This window comes from Phaenicophaeus curvirostris, chromosome 22 (genome assembly GCF_032191515.1).
Source record: "Phaenicophaeus curvirostris isolate KB17595 chromosome 22, BPBGC_Pcur_1.0, whole genome shotgun sequence".
In the NCBI taxonomy this organism is placed as follows: Eukaryota; Metazoa; Chordata; class Aves; order Cuculiformes; family Cuculidae; genus Phaenicophaeus; species Phaenicophaeus curvirostris.
This window is the reverse complement of record NC_091413.1, coordinates 5,759,915-5,783,850: the sequence shown is the minus strand read 5'-3', so window position 1 is coordinate 5,783,850 and position 23,936 is coordinate 5,759,915. Positions and strand designations below refer to the sequence as shown.

At 44.3% G+C, this 23,936-nt stretch overlaps 1 protein-coding gene across 1 annotated transcript in view; it reads right to left on the bottom strand.

The window, feature by feature from the left end:
• KAZN (kazrin, periplakin interacting protein) overlaps positions 1–23,501 on the bottom strand; it is a 227,246-nt gene extending 203,745 nt beyond the window's left edge. Inside the window, exon 1 of the mRNA XM_069874935.1 lies at positions 23,280–23,501. Coding sequence (XP_069731036.1) covers positions 23,280–23,400 — 121 coding nt within the window. The 5' untranslated portion in view covers positions 23,401–23,501. The remainder of the gene's footprint in view (positions 1–23,279) is intronic.
• Positions 23,502–23,936: the final 435 nt, after the last annotated feature.

The window sequence follows — 23,936 nt, the reverse complement described above, 5'->3', positions numbered from 1 at the left end:
CCACATGCCTTTCTGCTTTACTCTCCATAGCTGTGATACTTGATGAAATCCCAGAGGAGACAAAGAGAATTCCGCTTTCCTCGTGCGTTGATTATCAGCCCACTTTTCACTGCAGCAAGAAGTTACAGAGCTGAAGCGCTCTAAGACGAGATGCAAATTAGAAGAGTTTGTAACTCCGCATATACCCACCGCTGTTTTACTGCAGGGAGTGTGCAGTTCCCCACCATGTAGAAAGCATATGGTCTAAATAAGGCTAATAAAGATACATTAATGTGTTTCTGTTGCCTTCCTTATAAATAAGATTTCCCTGTGGGCTACTAATTTATCAGCCACTTTCTCTACAGCTTATGACCACAGACGAGATAAAACATTTGAATCTGCTCCATGCATTCACCTTTTCCTCTTTGTCTTTTTTAGGCTAATGCAGTGCAACTGTACTCACAGCAAATGTTTTGCTCCAAGAATTCTGAATTTTAGGACAAAGCCGACTACTGTACGCTGCAAATCTAAGCAATGGATTCATTTGCTGCTGAGCTCTCAAAGTTTTGATTTAGAAACAACTCTTAGATGATCTTATTTATTGCCTTTTGAATTGACCAGTTTGAATTTCACGAGTCACTGAATGTATAGAAGCAAAATAGAACAATTCTGTATCATTCGTCTGCCTCTGTGCCAAACGATGCACTATGCATGAATTCTTCTCTATATTTTATTGCCCTAATGCACAACAGCAGCACTGAGAGGGACCCAAAGAGTAGAGCATGACAGGGCCAGTGCTGGAGAAAATGCCTCCAAAGAGGACCAACAAATGAAATCCTGATGTTCTAAGCAAACCCAGTCCCATTATCAGCTTCGCTTTCCACCTGCAATTACAGTACATGTCGACTGAATATTTTTTCATGGAAACTGAAACAGTTTCATTACAGCTTAAATATCTGACAACACAGCTGACTATAGGCTCATGAAAAGCAATTATTTTGGACACTGATTACCTCCCATGCAGGCAGTGAGTATTGTAGCTGGGAAAGACCGCAGCTTTATGTGATGGGCTACAGTATCTGGAGGAGTTAATTAATGTTGTGAGGTGAGTAGGAAGAGACAAACTCAGCAAATACTCAGCTTAACATTCAAATTAATTGACATGAAATAACTTCATATGTTTAATTTCAATGCAATTAATTTATTAGAAAATACCAGTCCAGGGACAGATAGCTGGTGCATCTGGCACAACAGCAAGAGCAACGCCAAGTTCCCATAGCAACATATTTGTTAGAAACAAGGCAAACATACTTAGGCTGATGTGGTTTTGTTTTTAATCCACCCGAGTGATGACAACTGCACCAACAGGATTCCAAATATTGAGATAAAAGTGCAGAAATTAAGAACAGATATGAAGATTTATTTGCTTCCTCCGAGCTGAGAGGGCATTGCAGTGAAATTAGATGTGGAAACGCAGGTGCTAATGTGGGCAATTGCAAAACCAACTCAGCACTGCATTGCATCAGTACTTGCATCTATATCAAAGCCCGCACGTGGGCTCTGTACAGCTCAGCCATAGCAGATCAGAGCAGATTTTACCATCCCTCCTCTGCAGACAGAGGAGATTGCATTCACGGCTGCTCCAAGGCCAGCAAATGGCTTGTGTTGAGATTCAAAGGTCCTCCATAATATGACTTCATTAATAAGACAGAGAAAAAAGGCATTCAAAAAACCCAGCAATCTGTCATTGCTATAATCACGTTCAGATTTTAGTAAGCATCTCTAACGCTGCTGCTAAAAGATGAGGAACCCTGGTACATATTAGCACAGGTATTTCTGCTGCTATTTTTCAAAGAAGTTTGCACATTTTGTACCCTAAAGCTTTTGGCATATAGAATCATAGAATCACCAGGTTGGAAGAGACCCACCAGATCATTGAGTCCAACCATTCCTATCAAACACTAAACCATGTTCCTCAGCACCTCCAGGGAAGGTGACTCAACCCCCTCACTTTTGAGTGTTTAAACGCCCAGGCTTCATTTGAGAAGTTGTCTTTTAAAGAAATCTCCCAAACTGCCCCTGTTCACCCTCATAGGAAAACTGCAGGATGAGGCCAATGAGCAGGATTGGACCTCCGGATCCAAAGGGTATTTACCTAAACATAATGCTTTGTTGCAATTCATTCATTAACCTTTTCCAGGGGAGAAAGTACAATGCAACCTTTGGATATTTTATTTCCAAGCCCTCAGCAAGCCAGAAATCTGCATCCCTCCTGACTGATGCTTTTCTGCTGAAAGGATACCCTGAGCTGCTGGCAGCAAATTCCTGTTTTCTGGGAGGTGAACATAAACAGGCAAAGCTCGTATTCTCAGCAAGCAGCAAATTGGGATGCCAGCAAGCAACTAAACTCCATGCCCTCTGTAGATTTTCCCTCCACGTTAATATAAGCAGTAAGAAATGAACCTGAATGTGGCCAAACAGCTTCCCCAAGGGACTTCTAGTTTGCCATTTTTTGGCTGCGACTGAAACATTCTTGCATTCCTGGGTTGCTGTTGATGCATTAATTTTATGCAGGTAGTAACAGGAGCCTTTTGCCTTGCTGAAGAAAGTCTTAAGTATAGGGAAATTTAGTTTAGTTTGCTGATCTAAAGCAGACAAAGTAGGTCTTTCGCCCTTTCTCTCTCATGCCCTGCAGGTCCCTCAGCCACTGGGCTACCAGCCAGTCTGGGTGAGCTACTCTCAGCCTTTCCTCCTCTTTCTATCAATAATTTAGTATTTACTGCAGCCATGACTTAAACCCCTAGTTTTTTCTCCAATTAAGATGGGGAAAGAAGTTTCTTCTTCCCTGAAGGACCACCCTCTAATCACGTCCACACTCTGCTGATGAGAGTAAGGAACAGGCAGCATGCTGCCTGCTCTCCCAAGCACCATTTAATTTCACATAATCTGCAAAACAGAATGCATTTGTTCAGCACTGTGTTCAGACATAACTTCCATTATTTTATTCCTCTTCCTCCTTAATTTGGTAAGGTCCAAACATTCATCTTCCTGACTTCTATTCCCCAAACTCAGCTAAGCTTTAGCTAGATATCGGGCTTTAAAAGGATGAATAAGGGATTCATTGCTCCTCCTCACAGGCAGGCAGGTGTTTTGTCATTGCGGTTATTCATGCATTGTTATCATCTCATTTTCCTTTTGCTTTTCACATGCAAGACAGAAGGGAGATGGACAGTCATTAACCCTAATGTGGATTCTTTTGCTGCTGTCTATGTTACAGGCTGCAGTCATTCCCATTTCTCCCCCAGGACTACCAAAAAATCCCTTCCCCTCCCACCTCCCCCATTCTCTCTGCCTTTGTATAACCCGTTTTCACCTGGGTTAGAGATGACTCCAGTCTACCTTTCATCCTCAGTATCTACTCTGGAGCCTCTCCAGGTCTCTCAGTTAAAATGCTTTGTGCAACTAAAGCAATGGAAGCTGTTTGATGAATTCATTTCTGTTGAACACTGCCACTCCTTGGGAGATGCTTAGGAAATGGTTACTAAAAATATTAATTTGGGCAAATCTTGCAACCACATCCACATTTCAGAGTCCACAGAGTTTTTCTAACATTGAGCTGCTTCTGCCTAGTCTGATCTTTTTTATATTATACATAGAGTACTGAATCATAGAGTGGTTTGGGTTGGAAAGGACCTCCAAAGCCCAGCAACTTCTAGCCCCCTGCCATGGGCAGGGACACCTCCCACTGGATCAGGGGCTCCAAGCCCCATCCAACCCGGCCTTGAACACCTCCAGGGATGGGGCAGCCACCACAGCTCTGGGCCAGGGCCCCCCCACCCTCACAGGAGGACAATTCTTCCTAAGATCTACTTCCAACAAGAATAGGAATTACAATAGCTCAACTACTATTCTGAGAATAATTAGGCCTAAATTAAGCATCTCTAGGACAAATTTTTCATTGCTAGAAGTAGAAGAAAATATAAAAAAGCAGAGAAAGGCATGTACTAGTCTTGTGTTCTTCAAGCATATTGAATTTACCTTACACCAAAAGATTTGAATTGTGCTTAGAACTTTTTTTTGTTGTCCCTTTATACCGGCTCCCCAGCTACAGAAAGTAGTTTTCCATGTAATATACACATTAGCTTCCAGCAGGGAAATGTAATTATCATAATAAGAGTTCTTAAAATTTGGCTTTTATGTTGTCAACTGCATTAAAATTTAAAGCTTGTGCCAAGTTCAGAAAATGGCTCTAAAAATCTCAGAAAAACAGACGGTAAAATCAATATTGTTAAGAGCAAAACGGACTAAACTGGAGGCAATCAAGCCTTTTATTCCATATGAAAAACTTAACCAGTAAAATTATAATAAATTTCTTTCATTTTATTGCCTGGTAAATCGGTACAGTATCGGTGTCACTATAGCAGCATTGTTCTCACCAAAGGAGCACTTCAAAACTTTGAGTATTGTACAAGTCTGATATTCTGGATGATGCATCTCACGTGTAACTTATCCTACAATGTTAACATATGTTTTAAAACCTCCTCTATGTCTTCCCTGATACCATTTATTATTTAGACACTCAACCACTCCTTCCTAAATCTTCAGGCCACTTCATCTCAGAACACATAATTCTATTGTCTTGGCACTTTCATACGTCGGTTCAGAAGCAAATCTAGAAAAATAGGGGTGAGCTCGTTTTCCTTTTTTAACAGCTTCACTTATGCTTGATTACAGCTCATCTTGATGCTACCAGCTCGATTTATCAACAGTTCCTCAGGATGCGTTGCAGGAATGATGGAAATTAAGACAAGTGGTCAAAGTACCAAGGTTTAAGGAGAGCATTTGGTCCCAGGCTCTGCTGTACCAAAGCAACACAAAGAGCATTGCCCATGTATTTACATCCAAAAATTCCTCGACTCCAGTGTAACTGTGCCATAGTTTATAGTCTTGTCTTCCTTTTGCACTCAGCAGCATTTGTGCATGCACTGGTAACTGCTTTCTGCCACGGATTAAAGTGGAATTTAATAGCATTGCATTTCATGCATTCTGGACAAAATTTCATCAGCCACACTGAACAATAAGCTGGAGTGACAGCAGTGAATTGAGATCCAACACGGCACTTTTGCAGCCCTCCCAGGATCAAGACCATTTGGTTCCTCCCAAAAATCTAAGCCAGTTCTGCCATAAAATTAAGATGGTAAGAAGTTATTGTGGACCTTAAAGCTTTAAGAGAGCTCCTTCCACTGTCCTTGCTGATTAGTGAACATCTTGTTGAGAAAGAATTCTTCTCACTTTTCCACAATAAGTAGGCTGCTATGGCACAACCAGACCTGCACAGTCAAAAAGGAAGGGTAAAAAGTCTTTTTTCCTGGATATCTGTGCAGTGAGTACAGAGATATGACAAATCTCCACACCAAGGCAAATTCAAATGCAGCACTTGTTTTGGACTCAGCCAAAATAAAAGAGATACTTGGGTGCATTTCTGAGTTGTGACTTCTCAAAGTCACAGAGCAGATCCCGATCTGCTCAGATCGCAGAACGCAGCCAAAGTCGCTAAATTACAACAAAACTTAGGATTCAATCTGATATACTGAAGTGCCAAGTATTATAAAAACGGTATGGCAGGATAATGAAAGAGAATAATAACATGTTAGAGAAGGAGAAAGGAAGAGGTAGCAGAGGGAAAGAAAAAGCATCATAGAATAACCAGGTTGGAAGAGACCCACTGGATCATCGAGTCCAACCATCACCACTTTAGTGGGGCACAGCAGTTCCTCGGAAAAATGTGGTCCTTCCAGCAGGAGTTCTTTAGGAATATGCGGTCCAGTAGATGCTCCTAGGGCCATTCCAGCAGTCCTTCCTCAGCAAGCCAGGGCCAGAGGTGGCAGGCACTATTTATAGGGCAAGTCCGTGCCCTGTTAGGATGCGAGGGGTGGGCTTGCCAGGAAAGTTCTCAAAACAGAGCATGCGGAGAAGCTCCTTGGGGAAAGTTCTGGAAGAACTGGGGCTGTGGGCTGCAGGGCGATTGGCAGTTCAGCAAACCCTTGACAGAATAAGCTGTGTGAACCCTCTGGGGGCCCATGTGCAGTTTAGAAGCTCCTGCTGCCCTACCTCCTCCTCCCTCTGCTGTGCAGCAGCCTCCCAGGACAGTGGGTGCAGAGATAGAAGTCGGGGCAGACACATCCCTCTCTTTTAAGCAGGAACCACAAAAGCCTCTCAGGCAAACACAGCCCTGCGCTCAGTGCTTCAGACACAACAAAGACAAGTAAAGAAGCCGCTATTTAGATAAAGAAGAAGAGACTGACCACAAAATTAAAGACGGAAGTATTTTTGTTGTGGCAGAAACATCCTGAGAGCTTGTGACCACCCAGAAAAGACTTTTCACACTGTTTATGTGACCAGAGCTTAACAAACACTGCTGGCAAAACGCAGTGTCTCCTCACTGAAGGCAGGCCGAAAGAAAAGGAGGGTATTTTAAAGTAACAACTTGTTGCTTTTACTCCTTTCACAAGTAACAACGACATTAATTAACGGGAGAGTGAAGCAAATGGAACACTGTGGGTTTATTAATGAGCAGAGCTGCTGCATTACCAACTGCTCTGAAGGCAACCTCAGGAGGCCACACCACAGGCCTTCTGCCAACGCAGCAAAGCATCCAGCGTTTAGGCTCAAGGCAGCCACAACTTCTGTGGGTAACCTGGGCCAGGCCCTCCCCATCCTCCCAGTGAAGAAATTCCCCCTTATGTCAAGTCTAAATCTGCCCCTCTCCAGTTTATCCCCATTGCCCCCAGTCCTATCACCACAAGCCTTTGTGAACAGTCCCTCCCCAGCTTTCTTGTAGCCCCTTCAAGTACTGGAAGGTCCCTCGGAGCCTTCTCTTCTCCAGGTTGCCCAGTGGTGGCTGCCCCATCCCTGGAGATGTTCAAGGCCAGGCTGGATGGGGCTTGGACCCCCTTGATCCAGCGGGAGGTGCCCCTGCCCATCTCAAGGGGTTGGAACTGGTTGGGCTTTAAGGTCCCTTCCAACCCAAACTATTCTAAGAATGCTGCATTAAAGCTCTCACTGAACACTAACTGGATATTGAATTTTGAACACCTGGATTTCAATTCTGCAGCCTTCTGGAAAATAAAGTGATGGTACAAGAATTCAGAGCTACCAGTATTTTATCCCCTAATAAACTCACCTAAAAATAAAATTAAAAAGTCTTCCGGTGACAAACTTGCATTGCACTTCCAATTGGCTTCAGACAAACAGAGACAAATTGATGTTCTGACCTTTCTCAAGGGTGCAAGACAGAGTGATTTCCTTTCCCCTTTAAACACCAGTAAGTGGATGTGAAATTCATAGAATCATAGAATCACCAGGTTGGAAGAGACCCACTGGATCATCAAGTCCAACCATTCCTATCAAACACAAACCAAGATCTTATGGACACGCAAATATTCCCCACGAAATCACAGATCCCGCTCACTCAGCTGCTGCTCCCAGACCAGCGATAACGACAAACCCACAAACCCAGGCAACTGAAATGCTTCACGTGTGTTTAACTGCTGAATAAATTTGCTATTTCACTTTTAAAATTCCAGTTCTATTATAAATCTGGTCCTTTCCTTCCCCTCTTTTAAAAAACACCAGCACAAGCGTTCGCTCAAGATGGTTTTAAAAGGAAATTTTGAGCCTTGTGCCGCACTTGCTCATTAATTATTTACCAACACGTTCAAAATCCAGCAGCATTGATTGTAAATTTGTAATTAAGGCTGACTTGTATTTTGCACTTAAAGCAGACTTTAATATTTTGTGTTGTCATCCCCCCATTTTATAACACCAATCATTTGAACCTTTTGAGAGTTTACTAGAATATCCAGCAATTAGTTTTACACTTGGTCCTTCCACGAGCGTGGCTGTTTCTTGGCTACAGGATTTCAGTGAATTCCAGTAATTTTCAGGATTTTAGACTCTGATATCAACATTTTACTGAGAAAAACAGTTGATTTTAAGTTAGCATTGTTTCCTCTAATGGCTATGATTATCTGCTGTGCGAAGGCTTCCCAACCCCATCAATGCGTTCTCTAGAGATGATACCACCAAAAGATAAAAGGCCAGAGGGTAATTATACTGCTTTTCATTTCCACTGATCTCAAAGCATTGGGTAAAATACATAAATGCCTCATCCACACAAGCATCAGATCTAAAGGATTACCTGCTAAATACAGAAAGAAATATGGGTATTTTTCAAGGATTAATATCAGAAAAACTCCTTTTTATCTTCTTCTGAAATATTTTTCTTCTTGTAGCTGACCTATTAGCTTGAATGCATAAGGGTGGGGTTGGGGTTTTTTTCTGTTTTATCCATCACACTAGTTAGAATCGTAGAATGCTTTGGGTTGGAAAGGACCTTTACAGGTCATCCAATCCAAGTCCCCTGCACAACAGGGATATCTTTAACTAGTTAAAAGGTTCCCAGCTTGCTTACCCACAACTGTACTGTATGTTGCACCAACAGTAAAAGCAGCTTTTGTTTGTAAGCCAAGCAGCTCAGATCTCTATCAAAGCTCACAGATTTCGAGCAAGGAAGAGGAGGATGAAAGAGCAGAAAACAACAACCTTGAAACACTGCATTATTGATTTTTCTTGTATTTATGTGAAATTATCTAGTGGATTAAGTAAAGACTACCCTGAAGGGCAAAATATGTATCGTTGGGGAAAGTATGCAATAGCATAAAAACCTCTGGCCAGAATAATCTCTTTCTAACCGGAGGAGACAGAGCCTGTTGCTGCTCAGCAGACCCAAAAAACCTCTCCATACCTTTTCCTGCTGTGGCACTGCTGGTGATCTCTTCCATGGATTTAATGGACCAGTGAGATCCCAGTGCTACAAGGAGAGTGACTGCAGACATACCAAGAAATTTCCAGACGCATTAGAGAGTTCAGGATTCTCAGTGCTTCTGAAAATAAGCCACGGATACAACTCATTTTTTCTTAGAAGAGAACAAAATCATCTTCAATTTTCCTTATTCTGTTCTTTGAAACATGAGGTTTAATACTGTTTAGAAACCTTCTTGCTGCAAATCAGGTACGCAAATGATTACATAAATGCTAAATTCTAGGAACATCCTCCCCACCCTCTTTTTCGCATGTAGTACGTTGAAAGACAGATTTCGATTCACACTAGCAAACTCCATTTAAATTTCCAATCACACACAAAGCCAAAGTTTCTGCCGTTTTACTGTTACGCATTCAAGCGTTTCTAATGTTATGTGTGTTTTAGTCATTTTTAGGAAGAAAGATGGAGTGAAAACTAATGAAATGAAATAGTTCGCTGCAGCTCAGAACTTCATGCTTGAATGAGTTCCAAAATGTAGAAGCCTTTGCCTCGTCTTAAAGTAGGAAAAAGCATTTAAAATAAGCTCTTGAAGTTTACAGCTTGTCTGACCTCCACCCAAAGCAGCCTCCAAAAGTTCCAAGACTCAGACTTCCATGGTCACTGCCAGGAAGCTTTGCAACCACATACAGTGCAGCCTGATCCAGTGGGAGGTGTCGCTGCCCATGGCACGAGGGTGGAACTAGATGGATTTTAAGGTCCCTTCCAACCCAAACCGTTCCATGATGCTGTGATCTTTCCTGCATATATTTGCCTGTGGATTGGCAAAGAACAAGCAGCATCAGTTGGGCTAAATTTATTGAGTAAAGAAGGAAGCAGTGTAGTTTACACAGATAGAGAAGAGAGTGTCTCTCCGCCCATGGGTGAGGATTTTTACCCAGTGGTCTTTGAACATTTACGGCTGCAAAGCGCAGCTGCCCTGGAGCCGACTTGTCTGCACTGTCTCACCCTGAAATATCCCTCAAGACTTTTTTATTCATGCTTCAAAGAGGACACGCGACTCAAAATGCAAGTGGGTTTATATTAAACACTTGTACAGCCTCTGTTATTACTGTGTGAAATAGATGTAGCTCCGCACTACAGACCCTATTTTGAACCTCAGGACCTGAAGCACACAAGAATTCAATAAACTGCAAAAAGGCTTTCAGGAGAGCTGAGAGCATGAATTTCCTATGCCTCAAGTGGCTATAAGTTATTGTAATCACACAGAAAGAGAAGGAGATGCACATGCACAGGTAACATTATTCAGATGCCTTCACAGCATCACTGTGCGGACACACAGCGTATTTTCTACCAGCATGGATTATACCTCCAAAACCCGCTTCATTTCCAGGCAGCTTGATTTCAGAGTATCACTGCAAAAGCAGGAGTGCATATCGCTCTAAGGAGGAAAGAGCCTTTCCTTCCAGAGCTCTGATTTTACATGTCATTCAACAAATAGCATCTCCGCTGCCTTCCCTGGCACCCCACGGTTCGTGTTCCCATAACAACAGAGGAGATGGCTCCACCGACACTCGCTCCTCTCGCTGCTCTTTTACAACCCCAGCAGCAAAAAAGAACTGGATCTGCTAAAATACTTCCAGAATCTTCAAGGACCATATCCTTACCCAACAACTCAGTCCCACAGAGAGTGAAATACACCTGCAATAACTCATATTTGTCCAATATCCATTTTTTATATCAATGAAAACATAAGCTTATAAAACCCAAATAAAAAAATCAGGTGCAAAGGTGCAGAGAAAAAAAAATCAGGCTGAAAAAAAGATAGATCTAAGAAAACTTCATATTTTGTAGCCGTTAATTTCCCTTTCATCACAGTGAGTTTTACATATTTAAATGCAAAAAGACTTTTGCAACTCTACATCATTTTCTGTGTGGAATAATATAATATACAATATTCTTTTATTGTACAATGCTTCAAGCATTGTACAGCAAGACAAATTATGCCATGCATGACAAGCTGGAGAGGTGAGACATCTCTGGTAAAACAATGAAGAATATTTGTAAAATAAAAAGAAAAGAAAATCTAGTGAAGTTAATTGGAAATTCAGCAAGGAAAACAACTGATATTGCTCAGAGAATCTTGCCCCTCCATAAAGATTTGAGATTTCATCCAAGGGCTAATACAGATACCTTGACAAAAGGTCTGTCCAGTTTGGTCATATAAATAAATAACTGGAGTCTGCTGGCATAAGTTTACTTAATTATTCATTCACTTATTAACCACACCAGCCCTAGAAAATATGGCAAGTGCTCTTCTTCAAACACGTTACTATAATGCAACAACTCCAGCAGCTTCTTTCTCATCGTGTGCTTATTTCTTTATATTAAAGGCAATAAGGGCATCACAGCAGATAACTTGAAACACATTTCACAATACGTAGAAAACTATACCCTGGAGGGAATTAGCTTACAGTGGACACACGTCTTTCTGTCTAGTAAAACAAATGAAAGGAGCCATTCATCAACCTAACAACCCCTTCCAGCACCCAAGAAAAGTCCGCGAGCGTACAAGTTTGAGGTTTACTCCCAATAAACACCTATTGTTCCTCATTTTCACTGCAGTTTGTCATGAGGTCAGGTCCACACTGCTCCGTGTTCCCTCCCCACAGCAGGTTTTGCCGTGGGAACGTGGGTATCTAGGGGGAACACGAGCTGAGTTCTGCTCCTTATCACATTGACCTTTCAATTGCTTGGCACTCTCCACAAGAAAGCCATAAAACCACCATCACGTCTCAGTGACATGACTGGAGAGGGCTGAGCAGACCATCAAGCCATGCAAAATCATCATCTAGATGATGCATTAGAAGGCTAATGGTTTAGACTTGTAAAGGGGGGGAAACAAACTGGAAACCTAAACAGAAAACGGCACATGGAGTTTATTTCCTAACAAGAAATGTCATAACTGATTCTCAGGCTGCCTCAGGAGAAAGGTCAGCTGAGCCTCAGGTGCTGACAAAAAGAACAGTAGGTCAAAGGAGTGCGAGCCGATTGGCTTGCTTTGCTCTCAGCCTCATCGCGTCACGATCCCTCATACAGCCACCCAGGATGGCCCTGGATGTGCTGCATGAGCACTCCCAGCTCAGCCTGCACGGCAGGAATCTCCTGGTGCTCAGCTTCAAAGTTGCGTTGCTGTGATTTTAAGGAATATATCAGATAGTTGGAAGAGTCCTTCCTTCTGAGGTGTTCAGTGTCACATAGCACTCCTCAGTGGCTCAGATGTAGAAGGCGGATCTGAAGGCACTGAGCTCTTTTCTCTGGTGGCCAACGATAGGACCCAAGGGAATGGCAGGAAGATGCCATGGGAGGGTTAAGTTGGACATTAGGGAAAGGTTCTTCCTCCAGAAGGTGGTGGAGCACTGGAACAGCTCCGAGGGCAGCAGTCACCAAGCCTGACAATATTCCAGAAGAATTTGGCCAACGCCCTCAGACACACAATGAGAATGTTGGGGTGTCCTGTGCAGGGACAGGAGCTGGACTCGATAACCCTTGTGGGTCCCTTCCAACTCAGGACATTCTATGGTTCTATGAAACCAAGGCCTCCTCACACAAGATTCCTACGTTCCCTAGTTCTCCCCCTTCCCCACAGAAAAATTAAGATGCTGTCAGAGCTCGCTAAATGCCTGAGTGTCACCTGCATAGACAGAGAGTACGGTGGGAAAGGAGGGATCAGACAAGATGAGCTATCAGTGTGCAAAACCCCTCGGGTGCGAGCTGGGGACTCTATCTGAACAGTGAAACAGTTCCTCTGCATCTACCAGAAATGAGGAAAAGCCTTCATTAAGGGTTCAAAACTTCATTCAGTCCTCAGGTATGCTGTGTGGAAAATGGGAATAAACAAATACCATTTCATCTAGAGCATTGCAATATTTATTCATCCCCCGTGTTGGTTGAACTAATTAATGATATAAGAGTTACAGAGAGCAATTCCCCAACAGGATTACCACTGAATTATGAGAGTAATTGTGCATCAGAACTTTATTTAGCTAAAAACTCTTCTCTAGCAAGAAACTCTGTGTGCAGCTTGCCCTAAGCTTCAATTACATAATTATTTTAGGGTGAGTTATTTCTGACCTAGGTAACTCCATGCTTCCTTGGGGTACTGCAAGCAACACCAAGCAGCAATTTCATTTTCCTTCTGTTTACCCCTGGCACAAAGGCTTTTGTCATTTCCTTGGCCACATCGTCCCAGCATCGATCCTAAACCCGCACCGGGCAGAATCCTGCAATAAGCACAGTGCATGCGCTCCAGGTCGATTTGAGATCATCTACTCTAACATGAAGGGGAGTTAAATCAAATTGATGCACTCCAGAAGAATTTTCAAGGCTGTCTGGAGCCTCAAATAAAACTTTTACACAGGGCACAGTTATATAAAAATGCATTGATAAGTTTGGACTGATCCCCAGAAGCATGAGAGGCCCCTGATTTCACTCTAAAGAGTTACACTTTCCTAAAATATTTTTTTATTTCCTTGAAACACTTTTTATTACAGCAAAATGGCAGAGAGTGGGGTTAAGAGAAGACGAAATAGTAGACTAATTATTTTTTGGGGGGGAGGGGGATGGCAGGGGGGTAGCTATTGAGTTTGGGAGGATTTAACACATGAAGCTAATTATCAGACAGAAAAAGCCATAGACATAAAAGCTCTGATTTTCAAATTTTGATTTCCATTTTTTGGTTTGGATCTGTTTTTCATTTTCACTGCATGTGCAATCACCACCCCAGGATTCGTACTGGTGAACATTTCTCGGTCTTAAATTTTCAGGACTCATTTGATTTATGGCAAACGTGACCTATTTGGTAAGCCAAACGCTGCTGCTTGCAAGCATCAAATTACATTAAATTAGCCTAATTCCTCTGAAATTAATCTAAATCTGCACAGGTTAGCTCACCCGAAACAGGTATCATCTCACGGAATTCGATTGCAGCCTAGGACCTACCAGACTCATTCCGTAAACTGCGATGAGCCCCAACATTGAGGTAATCAGGAGCTACCAGCAAAGGCAAATTTGACTGCAGAGCTCTGCAGCTGGTATCCTTGCAGGCTGAAGGGGTGGATGGAAAGATGCTGGACCACAGAACAGCTTCACTACTCTATAAATTACAGAGAATCGCCAACAAGCAGCTCGTATTGCAAGTGTATCGGCACCAGCACGAGACCTGCAAAGGCTACGAGAGGGTTCGGAGCACAGGGAAGCCGCAGCACTGCTGCTGGTTGGGGTTTGATGCAGTACAAGCACTTTTGCAGCCACAAACTCAGAAAAATTGGAATTGGACTGGAAGGGAGCTCTGCTTTGCAGCGTGCTCTGCCTCCCTCTCCTGGCCTGTCACCAGACACTGTATAAATCAAAAACCTCAGTGCAAAGTGCAATGAAAGCAGCATCAGCCAGATGAGGAGATCTGTCTGTTTAAAATGCCCAGAGCCTATAGACAAAACCAGGGAAGCCCTGAGGAAATCCAGTCCATCATTAACCTCCCAACCCCATGCTCAGACTTCCAAAACCAGATTTAACCCTGGATTGGCAGCTACAGCAAAGGCTCAACAAAAGAAAAGATAACAGACAAGCCAAAACCACGAATAATCCCTGTTTAAGATCACAGGCATGGGTATCAAAGCCTAACAACTTCTACTGAGCCTTTCTTAAAAGAAATTATTACCATCACCCTCTCTCATTAATCATTTTAAACTTAATACAAAATGCACTCCTCAAGGGAAAGGGGGGGAAGCATCAATCTCAAGCCATGATTCCCAAACTGATTCCCAAATTCAATCTACAAGAATGAACACAGCAAAACTCAAGTGAAACATTATCAAGCTCAGAACAAAATCCTCCTCTGCACAGAGAAAGTAAAATCTTCCTGGAGAGCAGTCAAACAGCAGAGGGGCATCCCCAGGTAACCGAGGCCACTCAGGTTAGAAAAACTAAATGCTTTTCTAGAAAAACAGAATTATTCCAGTTGCAGGTACCAGCCATAGGCACGTACAGACTGATGGAGAGCCCAGAGAGGGGCTGGATTATCCCATAAGGGTTTAAGCCATGGATAGAGATGTTTCTTTGACAGTTACCTGCCCACAGGTAAAAGAAAGAGGAGGAAGCCAAATCCCTTTGAAGTCATAAAAATGACAGTTTGATTTAAGCTGGTTTTTTGACACATAACTAGAATCTTCTCAGATTAAAGAGAGCCCTTCAAGCACTCTGTGATGAAGATCTTTAACTCAGCAGGGAAAATAAGACAGCTCTCTTGCCAACCTGCTGATGCAATACCCAGTGAAGCTAAAAGCCTGTTTAACAGCTACTGGCTGGAATACCACCAGGAAATGCCCCGAAAGAGTTTGCTATCTCAAAATTAGGAGGTAACTTTGCAGACAAACTGCGATTCTTAAAGATGACAATCTGCATGGCAGGGGCAGGGTGAATACCTGAGCTAGCGTGGGCCTTCAGAGCTCCACCTGCAGCAGTTGGGGAATAAAGATAAAAAGGGCAAATTAACCTACTCAGAGCTCTGTGCTGCCACAGCCAGGTCACTCTTAATACTTCCAATTCGTTTAAGGGAATGGGAGTTTCTTCGCACCACACTGCACCTGTCCCACAAAGCTTACAGTCCATTCAGGAAGATATTAAACCCATATTTAAGGCCTATAGAAATTACACAGAATCATGGAATAGTTTGGGTTGGAAGGGACCTTAAAGATTACAGAATCATAGAATCACCAGGTTGGAAAAAAACTCTTGGATCATCAAGTCCAACCAATCCTATCTGCCACTAAACCGTGTCCCTGAGCACCTTGTCTACCTGTCTTTTAAATACCCCCAGGGATGGGCCCTCAACCATCCTTGATCATCCAGTTCCACCCCCTGCCATGGGCAGGGACACCTCCCACTGGATCAGGGTGATCCAAGCCCCATCCAACCTGGCCTTGAACCCCTCCAGGGATGGGGCAGACACAACTCCCCTGGGCAACCTGTTCCAGTCTCTCACCTCTCTCAGAGTGAAGAAATTCCTCCTTATGTCCAGTCTAAATCTGCTCCTCTCCAGTTTATCCCCATTGCCCCCAGTCCTATCACCACAAGCCTTTGTGACCAGCCCCTCCCCAGCTTTCTTACTTTCCTTGCTGTGCCCAATTCCAGTTGGGCTCATGCTCAGAGGAAGGGCAGAGTTGACTCTTTTTCCACTCCTTTCCAATATCCCCTCATTCTGGGAAGCACTGGGATGGCCTGATGCTTTGCAAGCTTTCATGTTGCTCACTCTTGCTGCTTCACCTCTCCCAAAGGTGTCACAGTGTCACCCTGCACCATCCATCAGTGACTCTCAGGGCTATTTTTGGCAAATCCGAGGCTGAGCTGTTTAATTTTGCAGGCACTGAAGCACATTGTACCTTCAATGTCTGCAAAATCAAGCTAATAATAAGCACAACCTGAAACAGCTCAAATGAGGGGCAGAAACTATTTTTATCCATGCAGAAAGATGCTGCAGGGAGAATGAAGTCTCATTTTGCTGCAAGCTCTGTATGCGCTCAGAGCATCAGATGCCTTTTCTTTTACCGAGCCTTTACGCTCTGAATTCCCAAAATTTAACTTATTATTTAACCACCTGGTTGAAGGCAGCAGTTTCAGCCTCCTGGATGAATGATTGTCAGTACTGTGCACACAGAATATGCTGCGGGCAGCAGGAACGAGGATGCTCGGTGCCTGCAACCTGGACTGAGCAGCAGATCACGGCACTGAAAGCTCCCTGTGAACGTTAAACACACGTACAGGAAGGAGATCATGCAGTGTAATTGCATTGCTCAAGTAATTGGGCAATCAGGACAAAAGGAATAGTAGAAATACAAATAAATTTAATTACCTGGAACTTACTTTTAACACAACAGGCAGAAGAGCCCAGTTGGCAGCGCGGCACTGATGCAGATTCTACCGAGGTGAATGAACTGTTTCATTATCCAGGCTACTGGCAATTTGCTCCAAGGTCACTGGGAACTGTTTAAAAGTGCTTTGTGGATCAGCTCTTACAGAATGAGACTGCAAAAATGCCTGGATGCATCAGCTGATTACATAGTGCTCATCTGCAAGCCACGACCCTTGGGACACAGCAATATTTTCATAGAATCATGGAGTGGTTTGGGTTGGAAGGGACCTTAAAGAACATCCAGTTTCACCCCATGCCATAGGCACAAACACCTCCCACTGGATCAGGGGCTCCAAGCCCCATCCAACCTGGCCTGGAACACCTCAGGGATGGGGCAGCCACAACTTCCCTGGGAAACCTGGGCCAGGGCCTCCCCACACTCATTGTGAAGAAATTCCCCCTTATGTCCAGTCTAAGTCTGCCCCTCTCCAGTTTATCCCCATTGTCCCCAGTCCTATCACCACAAGCCTTTGGAAACATTCCCTTCCCAGCTTTCTTGTAGCCCCTTCAGGTATTGGAAGGTCACTCTTCTGCAGAACAACCACTGGTTTCTCTATCCTAACCCATTTTCTCTTTACACAGAGGTTTGATAACACTATGTTTTCATTCCCCAAACCAACACCATTCAAACACACCTTCCCCCATCTCATACGACTTCATGTATTTTATTTCATTCAAAGCCAGAATAACATATAAATATTTCAAGAGCGTTGGATTTTGGCTCTGGAGGGATGTTTTGTTTGGGAACAGCTCAAACATTTTTAATTTCATCGTTGCAGCAGTCAGGATGATAAAGTACAAAGGCAATAGGTCAGCTGAACAAAGCTAATTTCCCAATTAAAATGTTGACAGCCTGCATATGTTCTAGTAAAATATTTCCCTTATTTCATATCAGAATTCAGGCAAAACTGAAAATATCCACTTACATAATTCTCAGAATTGCCCACCTTCCATAAAACAGGATAAAGCCATAATAAAGGCAAATACCTTCTTAATATCTTTCATTCCACTTTCATTTTAACAATGCACAACCATTAAAATTGCCTCAAAGACCTCCAAAGAAAGGAGCATGAGTAATTCACATTTGTGGCTCCAAATCTAATCACACACATGTTTTCAGTTCATTATTTTGATGTCATAAAAATATAATGGTTGCTTTCCATTTGAAGGAATTATTATATCCCGATGCTTTGCTATTCATGAACATTAATTGACAAAACTCAATTTGTCCGTCAGGAGTGCAGATGAACACTTCCCATAATTTAATCAGGAGTAAATCAGCTTGCAAGTGGTTGGTACACAGATGCTGTAATAATTGGCTCTCTCTATCGAGATGACAGGGAACAATTTATATTTAATTTATGCAAAGAATAATATTTTCAATGTTTTCTTTCTGGTTCCTGTACTTGGGGTGGGTTGTTTGAGTTTTTTTCAGATACTTAATGGCAGACAGGAGTCCTAATATTTTGGAAAAGCTTTTCCTCTCAGTTTGCAGAATAAACCCCTCCTGTTGTGCATTATTGAGAGAGGCAGGGATGTATGCACAACTTCATACTTATTAGCATTAACCACTGTTCCTGCTCCCTCCTCCTGCTCATTGCAAAACATTTCTCCCTAAGATCTCATCTCAATCTCCTCTCTTTCAGCAAAAAACCATTCCCTCTCATCCTACCCCTGCCCTCCCTGCCCAAGAGCCCCTCCCCAGCTTTCCTGTAAGCAATTAACCAAAACTATTGCAATAATCTTTGTTTCGAAAGTCTCTTTGCTCTACATTCACACCCCCCATCACCTCTTGGGAGAGCAAATGAAACAACTTGTTATCATGAAAAATTTATTACTGACTAATGCACGCAGGAAACCCAACGCGCTAAGTACCCCGGAACACGTTTCCAGCTTTGATTCGGCGTGGTCTCAAACCAACCGACCCAAGCAAATTTTACGCTGACTGTTTTCTCTTGTTGTCCATGGGAGGAAAGCGAAGCTGTCACAAAAGGTTTGCTCAAATATTCTCATAGCTGGAACCCGAGCTCGCTGAAGGAAACCCAGGAACAGAAAGATCACAGCTTTGATGTGAACCCTTTAAATCACCTTTCACCATACAGACGCAGCAGAAAATGAGGGATGTGGGTGCCTCAGTGCCTGATGGGCACTACTAACCTCAGTTTTTGGGTAGAAGGTGAATCCGTATCACCTCCACTCCGTTTCAGCTCCAGGCAGAAGGTCTGAAACCAGACAGCCTTTGGTTGACATCTGATTAGATCACAGAAAAATGCTCAAGGGACTAGGGGACAAAAAATACGGGAACATATACAGCAGGTGTTCATCTCCTCAGCATCATTTGGAAAGGTCAGAGATTTCCTTCAGCATCTTGCAAGGGGCAGAGAATTTCCCATAAATTCTTCCCCAATGCCTGATGCATCCTTTAGATCATAAATTATATTAGTAAAGTTTCCTTAACAAAGAACTTGGCTGTGAAGGGATTAATAGGCAGAGACATGGCCACATGGAAGCAGAGCAAGTTAAAGATAAGCACTGATCTGTGGTTTCAAAGAAAATCCTCCCGGCTCTGCTGCGGCCCAGCTCCTTTATTAAGCTGTGCACTAGGGAACTGGTCTGCTCTGGGACTCTCTGCTTTCTTCCTCCTCACGCAGCGCGTCGCTCTCAACTTACTGCCTTTGCTAAAACACTTAAAAGCAAAGCAGTGCACCTACAGCGTTCGATGCAACAGGTAGAGGCGTCTCCTTGATCACTGGAGGTCCAGGAAAAGTTGCTGCCTTCCTTCTCCAGTAAAAACTTGAATACAAACAGCATCAAGGGCCAAATAACCCCAGAGCTGGAGCATCCTCACCTCAGCAGCACAGAACCATAGAATCATAGAATCATCAGGTTGGAAGAGACCCACCAGATCATCGAGTCCAACCATTCCCATCAAACACTAAACCACGTCCCTCAGCACCTCGTCCACCCGTCCCTTAAACCCCTCCAGGGAAGGGGACTCAACCCCCTCCCTGGGCAGCCTCTGACAGTGCCCAATGACCCTTTCCATGAAAAATTTTTTCCTAATGTTATAGAGGATCCTCACTAACCTGCCATGTGCTTCCCTTTGGGCTCCCAACCCTGCTCGCACCTTCCCCACTTATCCCTGATGCTGCTGAAAACTCCTTTTGCTACTGGAAAACCAGATCCACATCAGGCACGTTTAACGCCTGCAGCAGCACGGAATTAGGGCCCTCAGGAGGGGCTCCTGATCAGGGAAGGCAGGGACAGGACAAGGGGGAATGGCTTTAAACTCAAAGTGGGAGATTGAGATGAGGTTGCCCAGAGCAGGGGTGGCTGCCCCATCCCTAGAGGGGTTCAAGGCCAGGTTGGATGGGGCTTGGAGCCCCTGATCCAGTGGGAGGTGTCCCTGCCCATCGCAGGGGGTGAAACTGGATGATCTTTAAGGTCTCTTCCAACCCAACCCATTCTGTGATTCTACCATAGAAAAGCAATTTTCAAAAGAGCAGCCTACGTAATCACAGAATCATAGAATAACCAGGTTGGAAGAGACCCACCGGATCATCGAGTCCAACCTCGAGTAATGTACAAGTACTTCAGAGGTTAAATAGAGGCCAAGCATTTGAGTAAAGGGCAGAACAGCTTTGGAGCACGGCTCCCACAGGACAGCATACTCTTCAGACTAACATCGTGATTACCATAGAACGTCCTAGCTTATTATGCAAATCTAAAAAAACCCTATGCATGAATAATCAGGTAATTATGCAGAATCCGCTGCACAAAAACATTTTCCAAGTATTCCATCAAATAGGAAGATGTGCAGCTGGCAGGAGAAAAGTTAACTTTCAGGACATTCAATATTTGGTTTTCAGGGCAGGTTACTGAAGCGCATCATCACACGAGAGGGGTCCCGCGTTTGCACCAGGGAGCCGTACGCCCTCCACTCTCTGTCCTGAGGATGGATACTGCTACAGAAAATCTAAAGGACATTCTACAAGCAGCCCCCAGCTCTTCTTGGAGGTGTCTGGGAGTCAAAGAGTTCTTATAACCAAGGCAGATGTTATGGAAAACATAGAATGTCCCAAGTGGGAAGGGACCCACAAGGACCATCGAGTCCAACCCCTGTCCCTGCTCAGGACACCCCAACATTCACTCCGGGGGGCTGAGGGCATTGGTCAAATACTTCTGGAATATTGTCAGGCTCTGTGACTGCTGCCCTGGGAGCTGTTCCAGGGCTCCACCACCCTCTGGGGGAAGAACCTTCTCCTCATGTCCAACCTAACCCTCCCCTGGCATCTTCCCAACATTCCCTCTGGTCCAGAGAGGAGTTCAGCACCTGCTCTCCCTCCTTCCCTTGTGAGAAAGCTGCAGAGCACGACGAGGTCTCCCTGCAGTCTCCTCTTCTCCAGATTGGACAGATCAAGTGAACTTTAGCCCCTCCTCATACAGCGTCTCCTCCAAACCCTTCACACGAGATCTTTCCAGGTGGCACACGACAGTTATGCTGTCAAGTCTGTGATTTGTTTCAAGTTCAGCATTTCTCCAGGCACATAGTTTGACATTTAATTAACCTTTATCATATAAGCACATCACAGTGTTATTAAAAAAAAAAATCCCAAATACCAGCAGTGACAGTGATGTGGAAATGGGCGTCTGCAAGTCTTACTCACAAAGTTTGGACTTCACAGGTCAGAACTCCACAGAGCTCCTCCAAAATAGTCATTGCAAAAGAATCACGGGGGGCAAGACCTGATTCTATGGTTTGTGAAGGCACTTGCACAGCCCTACGAGCTTGCATTGCACTTCACCTGGTACCAGCAAGGCCACAGAAAACCCTACAAAACTGATTCATCAGAAGGAAGAAAATCTTCACACTGGGTTATTGACACGGGATTGAAAAACCCGACATTCACAAGTTTCCTCTCCGGCATTTCCGTGCAAGGAAGGAAAGGAAAAGCAAACAAAACTAAAGTTACCATCTGTGCTTTCCCACCTTACTCATCGGAAAAACAAATTGCTTGCTCAGGACAGGGGCTTTCTCACACATCCCTTCTTTATGTAACATCTGACAGAACGGATCCACAGCCTTTGCCACATAAAACCAAAAATATAAGGCCAAACCCTCTCGAAAAACTACCTAATATTTCCTTGGAGGCAGCTGAATGATTCTTGATTAACTGAGTAGCTGTCAGCTGATGAGCATTATCCCAGCTCAGCCTGGGAAAGTACAGAGAGGCACAACAGAAGTCACAGAGAGAGCTGCAATGAAACCTTAATACGTAATATTTTGAGTTTCACCACTCAAACAGAAGCACTGGCTGGGGAGAAGAGAGAGGAAGAGGGGACAGGACACTTTGGTGCCTGTGTCTTAGCAAATGTGGTCTCCACACAGAAAATAAGAAAGTCCCAGTAGGTGCAAATAAAATGAGTGAATTCAGAACAGGTGTTGTTATGGTATCATTGCCAACACTCAGGCTTTTTCCACAGCCACAAGTAAATAAACTCATCCATTCTCAGAGCTACCTGGAAGATAGGAAGGGATAGGAAGAGAGAGTGAGCGTGTAAAATTCATCACGCCACTCTATTAGGCTGGGGCGCTCGGGTGTGAAGGAGGACGCTGGTACAAAGCTCTGGGGCGCTTAATGGAGCCTGTGTGGGGCAATTAAGGACAGCAAGAGGCTACAATGGAAAGTTTGGGTGCAGTCATGTTAGTCCCTAACGTCCTAAAGGTGCAGGCGATGGGGAATCAAGCCCATCTGTGATGTTACCAATGTATGAAAGCAACTGGGAAAGGGAACTGAGCTTCTAGGTGCCACAGGAACACAGCCAGAAAAAAAAAGCTAGGGAAAAACACCAAAGGCTTTCTCCTTCATAGGACTGGATACCAGAGCAAAGAACCACATACCTAAAGATGCTCAGTACTGCAACAGCCACCCTCTGTAACAACACATCAACCTCCAGTTTGAATACCATTGGTTTGAACCTGGGAAGGTTCCTCTTCGTGTTGTGTACACAACTAACCGTAACAGTAACTTTCAGTCCACATTAACCCAAAATGCACAATCATCCCAACCCTGGCCTCGTATTTGTAAACTTTGTACGCGAAGCTTTTCATAGAATCATAGAATCACCAGGTTGGAAAAGACCCACAGGATCATCGAGTCCAACCATTCCCATCAAACACTAAACCATGTCCCTCAGCACCTCGTCCACCCGTCCCTTAAACCCCTCCAGGGAAGGGGACTCAACCCCCTCCCTGGGCAGCCTCTGCCAGTGCCCAGTGACCCTTTCCGTGACAATTTTTTTCCTAATGTCCCACTGTTTTAAGTGGATTTGAGAGAAGTTGAGGCAGATGTGCAAATGCAGCAGGGGTCACTCCAAATTTCCCTTTGGAAAACACCAGGTGTTGCTAATAAACTCAGAAACAGGTGAGGGAAGGCATGAAGGACATTGCAAAGCAAGGGGTGAGGTGTGAGATGGGGAGGTCGTACACAGGCACCGTCCCCCTCTTACCTGCTTCCATCAGCTGGCATTGCTGCCCAAAAACTTGGGAGAAGGTAACGGGGCCTGTGGCCGAGCTGGAGGTCACCGGAGAGGAGTCCATCGCTCTCTTCGGGTCCTTGGCGTTGGTCATGGGGCAGAGCCCAGCAGCCCCGAGAAGCCTCCTGTCCCCCTCAGGTCCTCAGCGGGCAGGAGGAGACCCTCACTGAGCAACGATGCCTCTTCCCAAGCTCAAAAGATCATAGAATAACCAGGTTGGAAGAGACCCACCGGATCATTGAGTCCAAGATGCTCTTTTCTCTTTTTTTCCCCTCGATGGAGAGCGGCAACACGCGAGCGCTCAGTTGGGCACCGTCAATATTTTCATGAAGACCCGTCTCTGCCTCTTCCAGGAGTTTCAGGGTGCATCCTAGGCAGGTTTTGTGGCCTCAGGCACGAAGCAGCATTAGGCAAGGAGGACTGACCCCTAGAACAGTCACAGCAAACACCCACGAGCCTCTTTTCTTCTCCTGGTCGAGCTGAGATGCTTAACCCTCCCAGGCACCTCGTCCATCAGCTGGGGCTCATCTCTGCAGGAACAGGGGGAGTTTTTCTTCTATGAGCGCTGGGATGCTGACCCCCCCGTCCTTCTCGGAGGTGCTGGGGTACCAGAAGGACCCTCACTGTTCC